Consider the following 10,813-nt stretch of genomic DNA (forward strand, 5'->3'; position numbering starts at 1 on the left):
AGTTAGTCATTACTGCAGAAATTGGTGCTAAAAATGTTGTAAAATGTCTTGAGGCCTTGGAAGGAATGTATTAGCAGTACATCAGACAGAACTCCATCGGCATAACATATGGTACTGTATTTCTCCCTTATTCTTCAAAGTAACTCATTTTACTTTTAACTTCACTGTTTGAAACAAGACCAATACATTATAATAAGCACTAATAAATAATAAAATGCAGCCAGATTGTAAGCTTTTTATTTACACTGTTAAGCAATTATTTACTTCAGTTGTCCCATGAACTTGTACCAAGTACCTGCTTGCCATCTGAAAGAGGTTCTCAATTTATATCTAAATAACGATGCCCAAATCTCACAGCTATGGAAAGAAAAATCTCTTGGGCAAATACTTGGGATGCTCGTGCATACATTCTATAACTTCACAGGTGCTCGTTAAATAGTCTAAAAGATTTTTTTTCCCATCAGTATTCCAATTACCATAAATCACTATCATGTACAAGCAATATGTTTGCATATTACAATTAATTTGAAAATAACTCTCTGAGGACATCAGGAGTCAAGAAACTCAGCTGGGAATTTTGATCTAAAACTTCTTTATTGTAATACACTAGGAATGAGACCTTCCTCCACAGTTTCCACAGGTCCAAATCTCACAGCTAAATGACAGCTGTTTCTGTGGTAAATAGAGAGGGACTCCCTTATGTGTTCCAGTGCTTGGAAATTGTGGATTATCTCTTTTACTTCATTTTTTCCCTACAAATAATGACTCAAGAGCATGCAATAAATTTGCATATGGCTTAAGAAGGAAAAAATGATGATTTTTTTTTTCCCAGAATAATTAGAATTCCCAGATGTGAGGAGATCTTAATCCCATAAACATACCATTAAATTCAATATAATTAGTCATAAGGTTCATATTATGCATATATGGAAATGTATGTATGTAGAACCAGTTATGGGGTACTATTTAAGTACTGAAATTTACAGTGATATTTTTCTATTTTTTCAATGGCATTTCATCTTTATAACCAAAAAAAAAAAATGCAGACTGTGATTTTCACACATATGCTGTTATCAATGAATATGATAAGAGGGTGCTGCAAAGCTATTGCAGGGGATTTTTTTTTTTTTTTTTTTTTTTTTTTTGAAGGCTGATCTGTCTATGAAGTCACAGATGTCCCTGAATCAAGCCAAGACATAAGAGATACATTACCCATATTTTCTCCTCCTAGGAACAGGGTATTCACATTATTTTGCCATTTCATAAACAAATACTTTCTAAATGACAAATAAAAATGAACACATCTCCTGCTGCCTGTGAATCTAAGACAAGATAGAAAATGACAAATTTCAAGCCTACACTTTCCCTCTATCACAGTTTTGTATGAAGTATATTTCCAAGTGTCTTAACTACCAGTGTTTATTGCTTGGATCCAGATTTTGCCTTGCTTTTTCATCTTTCCCTTCTACTGAAAGACTCATGGAAACCAATGGCACTCACTATCTGGGGAGAATCATATTTCTAAAATGGAGTTGACTATCAAATTCCAATTTGGCATGTTTTGCTGGAAAGTAACCAAACTGGGAAAACTTCAGTCATTCCGTAGTAAGCTTGAAAGATGATTTCTTAGACAAGATGATAGTTGTCACTGCTGACACTGTGATATTTATGTGTATCTAAATACTGGATAAAATATTTACCAACCCCATTTTAGTATTATGGGAAGTCACCTTTTTCATTTTATTTTTTACACTCCTTGAAAATCAAGAGGCTTATAAGTGACAATAAGTATGTAGGTGTCTGCTCTAGGTCTATAGGATATTCAGAGGGATATTGCTAAAAGGTGTAATCCTGTACTGGCATGTTTTCACTTTTTTAAAGACTTCTATAGAAAAACAGTTTTGCCAACACAGCTACGAAACACCAGGTGATGTTTTACGTTTCATTTTTTCTTTTCTACATTATTGATCACTACTTCTCACTTATCCTGACTTAGAAGGCTTCTTTCCTCCAACCTGAAGCTGCAGTTCACAGGTCCTCATATGAAGAAACTCTTATGCAGCTCCAAACACAGCATGGCTGAAGCTAAAATACAAATGAGTTAGAAGTACGCTTACTTCTAAGATACAGTAGTTTTCAAACTATTTTTATTTTCTGACATCTCCCTCTCAGAAACCTTTATGTTCTAATTTTACAGTATTTTAATGGAATTACTTACAGACAAAGAACGTCTGATTTTCAAAATGTTTCTGGTAGGTAGATGCACTGACATTTTCTGAACAGCACACAGTATGTTTCATCCAAAAATATTAATTACCTCTTTCCCTAGGCCGTCTATTCTGTAAAGCAGCTATGCATGAACTATTCTTAAATCTATACAGCATGATCCAAAACTTAGTAAGTTAGCAGTGACTTCCACTACCTTTTCTGAAACTTGGCCACAGCCAAATACTCACAATTCCCACTGAAACTGGTGGAATTACAAGACTTGAAACCCTACTCGATCTTCTCTGTTTCCTTTGCAAATTGTACTGATTTTTTTTTTTTTTTATGGTTCTTAAAGTATTCTTCATTTTATTTCTCTCTCAAACTTCTTTAAATATCACAGACAATTTGTGTTGGCTGGAATGAAGTATGAAGAAAATCCACTGTGAATACGGACAGAAATTTAAAATGGATTGATATTGCCTCTGTCCCTACATTCTGAAATCAGTAATTGTCCTTTGGAAGGTCAAAATAACTCTACATGGTTTAATCCTGCCTTATAAATATGTCTAGTCATGCAAAATATTTGGGATGCAGCATACATCACGAGCAGGCCATATAAATAATTGAGTATCACGTAGAGGATGACCGCTTGCCTTTTGCAGATGTCCTGTTCTTGGAATGGCTACACAAACAGCAGAAATTTACCAGCACCTGTGCAAACTGACATAGGCTGGTAAAAGACCTCTTAGAAGAAGGTATCCTGAAGAGAAGACGATCTCCTCCTGTACAAGTGCTTTTCTGTGTGATTTTAATGGTGGCAGATAGGGTAAGACTAAATAGAAGTAAAGTTGGGGATCAGAATTACTCCAATAAATCACAGAATATCCTGACTTGGAAGGGACCCACAAGGATCATGGAGTCCATCTCCTGGTTCTACATGGGACCACCCAAAAATCAGACCCTGTTTCTGAGAGCGCTGTCCAAACACTTCTTCATCTCTGGCAGGCTCAGTGCCGTAACCATGTCCCTCTTGCAGTGCCAACCACTCTCTCAGTGAAGAACCTTTTCCTAATACCCAGCCTGATCCTCCCGTCCCAGCTCCATGCCATTCCTTCAGGTCCTGTCGCTGTCCCCAGAGAGCAGAGCTCAGCGCCTGCCCCTCCTCTCCCCTCATGAGGGAGCTGCAGGCCGCCATGAGGCCTCCCCTCAGGCTCCTCTGCTCTGGGCTGAGCAAACCAAGGGACCTCAGCTGCTCCTCATGTGTCTTTCCCTCCAGACACATCACTATCTTTATAGTCATCCTTTGGAAACTCTCAAACAGTTTTATGTCCTTCTTATATTGTGGAGCCAAAACCACACACAGACCTTGAGTTGAGGCTGCACCAGCACAGAGCCGAGCAGGACAATCTCTTCCCTAGACAGGCCAGCAGTGCCCTGTCTGCCGCACCCCTGGCTGCATCCTCTTGGCTGCCAGGGCATACTGCTGACTCACACTCAACTTGCCATTGACCAGAACCCCCAGGTCCTTTTCTGCGGGGCTGTTCTCCAGCCTCTGGTCTCTCAGTCTGTACATATATCCAGGGTTGCCCCTGCCCAGGTGCAGAATCCGGCACTTGCTCTTGTTAAACTTCATATAGTTGGTGATTGCCCAGTCCTCTAATTTGTCAAGATCTCTCTTCAAGGCCTCTCCACCCTTGCTGCAGTTAATAACCTCTCCTCCCAATTTAGTGTCATCCACAAACTTACTTAGTACACCTTCAAGTCCTGTGCTGAAAAATATTGCAAAGAGGAGCAATAAGCAATGCATTGTTGAATTTGTGGGTTTAATTCTCTTGCAGTTGATTACCTGGAGATTTACAGAACAGCTATTTAAACTGTCCCATTTCAAACTGAAACAATCTCTTCCTCTCCAAACAGACATTTATGTATTGACAAAATACTTCCTCCAAATGTTTTTAATTAACCAATTAATTCAAGATTTCTATTCCCCATTACTATAAAGTAATAAATGATTAGTGGAACATTTCAAGGGACACAGAAGATTAATTTTTTTCTTTCCTAACACCCTTTTTGATCTCATTGCTAGGACTGAAGAATGGCAGCCCAACCAAAGACTTCTGTTGTGTTTCATCCTCTACTCACTGCTTAGTTTTCTCAAGGCAATTAAAGATTATGCAGACTAATACAAACAAAGCTCATAGCATCTGCATTATACCTATTGTTTTAGTGAACTGATTTCTAACCAAATTAGATTCTGGTTTCTTTGTCACCAGCTACTTTAAGCTCAGGAAATGAATATATTATTTATGAAAAGATGAAGCAGTCACAGAAACAGCTGTAACATCATAAACATAGTATACTCAGTGATATTAAGCCATAAAATTAATCTACACTGGCAAGTTTACAACCCAGAGGCAACTTCATTGTTTCATGTATACTTGACTGAAAGTTACCATAGTTCAATATAAAAAAAATAGATTGAACAAATAATTTCGTAACTATGCATACAGAAACAACTGAAGACAAATATTAATCTGAGTATTTATTCTTAGTGTATTAACATGTATGCTACAAAGGTTACCATATAACCTTAACCTTAGTATGGCAAATTAGTTTGACAAGCATTTGGTTATACATATAGACATTTTTTAAAAAAGTAAAGTCTTAAGAAAACCAGTGTTAGGTATAAGCATCTGTGTGACATGGTTTTACTGATAGCTGTCACTTAAGCAGCCTTCTAGTCAGGAAGTCAGATTTTATTGTTAGCTAATACTCTTCACTACTTTTCCTGATCAGTTTTTTACTATTTCTGTTAGAATCCTTCACCTTTATTTTGAACATGAATTAAATTAACCTCTCATTCACAACTTTCTTTCTGTTTGAAGGTCTATGCACATGAGAAAGCAGCATCCATTTTGTTTAAGGTGTGTCCATAAAGCATTAGGATGCTAAAGCAAATTGGTTTACTCTGCACAGATACTGCAGATGCATTCGCATAGCTGCAAATGATTGCGTTAACATGGTAGTATGTTAAACCATCTGTCAACTGTGCTGTTCTGTCTCACTAAGCCTATTCTCTCTTTTGTACTAACACACATTAGCTTAGGCCACCATGCAAGAGACACAGCTGGAGAAGCCTAACCAAAATTACTGGTTACTAAAACTCCAATAAAGGCCCCTTGCTAAACCACTGTGTCTTGATGCTGTATGTTCAGATGGTTATGATTGATCCTGGTTTATTTAAAAGACAATTTGAAATAATATGTGGGCATTTGTTTGACTGGCTTATTCACACTTAGTTTAACTTGAAATAATGCAGAACCAGCTTTCTCCCAGATTACCTCTAAACTGCTCCACAGACTAGATGTTTCTCGGACCTTCCTCAAGGTTGAAGATGAACGTAAGTGAATACTTAATTTGTAAAGGTAGAAGAAATAATCTTATGGAGGAAGAATGAACGTAGTTTACCTGAAGAATAATTAGCCTTGTTTTGTCTGGTGAGAGCAAAAGATAAGAGTAACATAAATTAAGAATGCCCCACACACTGCAACATATGAAGTCTATGCTGACATGTACATGTACGAAATCTGTATTAAGAATGTAAGAATGTATTAATCTAAGTATTTTATTAGCAATTATTCTTTTAAAATACAGACTTTATTCTTCTCCATCTGCTTTATAACTTCAACGCCTGTGTGACTGACGCAAAGCAGAAGGTGCATTTCACCACTGTCTTACACAATACGGTAGCCCTGCACAAATCTAAGACTGAACTTGGTATGACACACCTGGAGTGAAAACTTAAACAATGTCAACCGACTGTTTCTATGCGTAACAGTGAAATGTGGTAATACACAGAGGAAGGGTCAAGGAAAACCTGTAATAGCAGACCATTCTAAGAGGCTCATCCAAAGAAAAACAGCTAAATCATGGATTACAAGCTAGAAGCCTGTCTCGAGAGGACAAAACATGTTTTTATTGGAATTTTTTTTTTTTTAATAATAATAAAAAGCTTAAATGCACAGCTAAGTCTTTAAAATGCCATCACTCACATACTTTTTTCATATTTCATGGAGAAAGTTAAATGGTGACATTAAGAATGTTGTGTCTTTATGCAGTAGTGTTAGTCCAAACAATTTCAAAGCACTATAGATTCATGTTTGTAATGCCCATGGGAGCTGCGTGTCACAGAGCCCCCAGCAAGGAGGTAACAGCAGCAGCTCTGGCAGAAGTGCTGCCTTAGGAGAACTCCTGCAGGGACCCTTATTTTAGAGCCCTCAGAAGCTACCACTCTTCACGTTTACTTTTAATCTAATTCTGGGTATTTCCCAACACGGGCAGCCCTTGGGAATCTGCTGCACCACTGACTAACCACTGACTAACTGGGTTGTGCAAGGGGCCAGCAGTGACGCTGGTGAGGACATCTCTGCTCTGGGCTTGCAAGCTGGGGTCACCCCTGCAGTGTGAACTCCTCCTGTGCCAATAGACTAGCTTGAGCTGAACGTGTTTGATATATATATACATACATACATATATACATATATATATATAAATATAAGTGGCCGGGGGGCACCCCCTCGGCTCCCCCTTTCCCTTACTCCCCTGCTGTAGGGCTAAGCAGCAGAGAAGCCGCCCCGTGCCCCAGACCTTCTCCAGGACCCCCTCACGCCGGCGCGGCTCTGCCTCCCCGGCCCCCCAGCCGGCACATCCCCGGCTCCCCGGAGGGCGGCGGATCGCCCCTCGGCACTGCCGGAGCAGGGCCCGCGGAGCCGCCACTGGGCGCCTGGCCGCCGCCTCCTCACACACCTCCGGCGTCCGCCATCCACGCGGCTGAGGGGGGAGACGCCACCTCCGTGCGCCGCCGGCGGGCACCGAATGGCGGCCGGGCCCCGAACCCGAACCGGGCCCCGAACCCGGACCCCCTGAGATGCCGGCAGCTCATCGTCAGGGCCGCGGCAACTCGGCGTGAGCGGGGCCGTCGCCGCCTCCCCCTTGCCGGGGAACGGGCAGCGCCGGCGGATCGGAGATGCTGGGGAGGCGGTGGATCGGGGGACATCCTCCGGTCCCCTTACGGGACACTTACTGTATTCTCTCCGCCGTGGTCGCGTTGCCGGTCTGCGCTCGGAGGCACGCCAGCAAGAGCAGCCTCATAGCGGCATCTCCCGTCAGGCCGGGCCGGCAGCCGCCTCAGCCGGTGCCTCCCTCACCTGCCGGCGGGCCCGGGAACAGCGCGGCGGAGCGGGCGGTCACCGGCATACCCAGCCGGGCCACGGGCGGCCCCTGAGGAGGCAGCGGCCCTCGGGTGGGCTGAGGGTGGCTCCGTCTCCAAGTCCCCCAGGTTAAAGACCGCGCTTAATTTCAGGAAGGCTGTAAGGCCAGGGGAAGGGTCTGGTGAGGAGCTGCAGTGTTCGCTACAGCGGGCAGAACCCCGTTATAGCTGCACAGAGGGAATTGTAGAATGGTTTGGGGACCCCAGCCCCATGCAGCCTGGCCACGGGAACTGCCAGGGATGGGGTAGCAACGGCTTCTCTGGGCAGCCTGGGCGAGAGCCTCACCACCCTCATAGTGAAGAATTTGTGCTTTATATCTAACGTAAATCTACCTGCTTTTAGTTTAAAGCCATTACCTCTTGTCCCATCATTACACACCCTGATGGAGTCCGTCTCCAACTTTCCTGTACGTTGTTTAAATAATGGAAGGCAGATAAGAAGGTGTCCCCCAAAAGCTTTCTCTTCTCTGAGCTAAATAACCCTAACTTTCTCCACAGGAGAGGTGTTCCAGCCTTCTGATCATCGTTGCCCCACGGATGGGGCAAAGGAAGAGCCTGAACTCCAGACCAGGAAAACTAGATCCCAAACTATCAAGGAAGTGTTCAGGGCACAACTCCAATTATAACCAGCACAGCAAGTAGCTGGGTGGGGCACAGGCAGTAAAACTGAGAGGGCAGTTGTGGGAGTCCCTGGACGACTGACAGAGGCCAGGTGGCAGACTGCAGATATCCATGGCCTTGAGCTTGATTCAGTATTTTCTAAAAACATTGAGAGCACATGCAGGATGCTTGTGACCATGAGATAGACTAGAAGAAGAATTGATCTAACATAAAGCTCACTTTTTAGCTTGGATGCTTATAACCATGACCATTTCCCTGATGTAATTTATCACAGGGCCACACCAACACCTATGTTACCCTGAGGCTATAGAAGACGAGGAGAGGTGGTCCCCAAACTGCAGTGCCTGTTTATTTTGGTTTCAGTGACTCTTCAAGTCTCCATGTTAGGTATGGGAAAAAAAATACTCCACTTATAAAGGCTATTAAAATTCATAATTAAAAAAAAATCATAGTTCTTGAAATGCTTTCTGTGGATCTTTGAGGATGACAGGGGATGACAGGTATTCAGGAGTTGAAGGTTTAGAAGAGAAAAAGATGTACTCCTATTTTTTTTTTTTCCTTGCCATACTTTGGCAAATTGTTAAGTATTTTGGTAATCGGGCTTGGGTTCTGCTAACAGACCTTCACACAGAGGTATGTTCAACTCTCTGCATCTCACTGAGGCTCAGTTGGAAATCATTCAGCATGACATATTGTTCAGACCATTTTAATGTTCATGCAAACTAAAAAAGTTGGCTTCTACTTAGAACCTAAGAGCACCAAGTCTTGCATAAGTGCTGAAAATAGCACAAATGCTAATTTAAGGGTAGGCAGGACCAAGCTGTTTTCATCACCAGTTTAGAAAGCATTTCTGGCATGAAATCACAGCTCCATTGAAATTCAGAGTGTTTTTGTCAACCTGGACAGGATTCTAGCTGGATGGCCAGCACCAGCCATCCCTGCTATAAAAGTCATCTCTGCCCTGTTCAGTCGGTCCAGCAGACCTCAAATACATCACACTGACAGCATGACACACAGCTGTCTTGTGTCTCCTGACACATGCTCTATGTCTTTTATCAGCACCCGCTCATTCTGGTTCCAAGAAACACACACCCCCACAAGGTGGCTCATCCAGGGGTACTGCACCAAGAAAGGCTGGCAGTGTGTGTCCCAAACAAGAAGCACACCTTCTGTGTTCTTGCAGCTCTGTACCACTGGCCTAAACTGGCTCATGTAACCCAAATGGGCATTTTCTAGTTTTACAGACCAAAGCAGGATATGAGTGACTCAGAAAGTCACATCTATTGGTAAAAAGGAAGCTGTGGTGATGAATCTCCATGAGCAACCTAATTGCAAAGAGCATGGCCATTGTAGCTTTTTATTTATTTATTTATTTATTTATATTTTTTTTTCAGCAAAACCACAAGCTCAAAAACCAGACACCAACACACTTAGTGTATAACACAAAAAAAAGACAAAAATGCAAACATCAAAGTAGACAAGGCTTGTTCCACCAAAGAACTGAGACAAAGGAGGAAACTCAACCAGTCATCTGGGAAATAAAGAGGAAATAAATGTTCAAAGAGGTCTGAACGTTTTATTACTTTATATTTTTTGTTACATAGGCTTTGACTGACAAAATTAACTTGCAAGTCTTTGCAGCATTAGGTTTTGTTACATCTTTGAAAACATATACATGCATCTTAATGAAGAAGTTTTAAACATATTGTAGCTAAATGTTCTTGTTCTGAGAAAAATTAAAAATATCCTTCCTGAAGCCACTATTGCTTCAAGACAGAATGTTCAAGTTAGAAGAGCAGCTTCTCAATTTCAGTCAGAATTTGTCAATACCTGAAGATTTTAAGTAACATTTTATAACATACATTTCAAATGTTATTTAACATTGATATGTGTTTTTAACAGTTATTGGATAGGCCAACATAAAATCTCACTCCACTTGATAAGGGAAATTATGAAGGACCTACAATGCATTAGTTGCATATATTGAAACACACGCAGAGCGCTTAGTTATTTTGTAGTCTCTAGGAAGTACTACTAGACCCCCTAGAAGATGCAACCACATGGCTGATACTGTATTAAGCAGGGCAAACCTGAAACGTAATGCTTTAGATTACAGATTGTCACATTACAGTAGCTCACAAAATGAGATCTCTGTACAGCCAGTTGCATTTTCCTTATTGCCCTTTGACACAAAATATAACTAGTTAAGAGTGCAAATATATTTGAGTCATTTTTATGACACCTATTATTTACAAAGGCCCATCATTAAATGAATATATTTACTTTTACAAGCATTACTTGCTCAATTACCAACGCTCTTCCAAAACTTGTAAGTCATACCTGAACGTTGGGTGTAACTCTGTGATGTCAATCCATCTGCCTTTTAGAAAACTAGTATCTTTCTGACTTGGTTCTCGCCAGAATTATGGCTATTAAGTATACTGTTGAAGACATATTTTCATGATCTTTACTTTAGCACACACCATGGTGGAACAACCACCACTGTAGGGCTCCAGCCCTGCCACAACCAACGCATGTTCTCTAACCACGCACTTTGCTGTACTGAAATCAGTCTCCATGTCAACTAGCGAGGGTTCCTGCCGCTGGCACATCTCGCTGCTGTTATACTGGATAAAAACCGAGGGGAAAACGAGGGCCTGACGGAGGGCAGGGCTGACCCCAGGTAAGTTATTCACGACACGCGGATCCATTTGA

The 10,813-nt window shown here is 41.6% G+C and overlaps 1 protein-coding gene across 5 annotated transcripts in view; it reads right to left on the bottom strand.

Moving 5' to 3' along the window:
- The window catches only part of GLT1D1 (glycosyltransferase 1 domain containing 1), a 70,664-nt gene extending 63,185 nt beyond the window's left edge, over nucleotides 1–7,479 (bottom strand). For 4 of the 5 annotated variants that reach the window (XM_035341124.1, XM_035341125.1, XM_035341122.1 and 1 more), the window contains exon 1: nucleotides 7,292–7,430. In XM_035341124.1, coding sequence (XP_035197015.1) covers nucleotides 7,292–7,359 — 68 coding nt within the window. In that variant the 5' untranslated portion in view covers nucleotides 7,360–7,430. Of the gene's footprint in view, nucleotides 1–7,291 lie in introns of all 5 variants that reach the window. The other variant, XM_035341126.1, reaches the window with a different exon arrangement.
- Nucleotides 7,480–10,813: the final 3,334 nt, after the last annotated feature.

Source organism: Oxyura jamaicensis, chromosome 15, assembly GCF_011077185.1.
Source record: "Oxyura jamaicensis isolate SHBP4307 breed ruddy duck chromosome 15, BPBGC_Ojam_1.0, whole genome shotgun sequence".
Lineage (NCBI taxonomy): Eukaryota > Metazoa > Chordata > Aves > Anseriformes > Anatidae > Oxyura > Oxyura jamaicensis.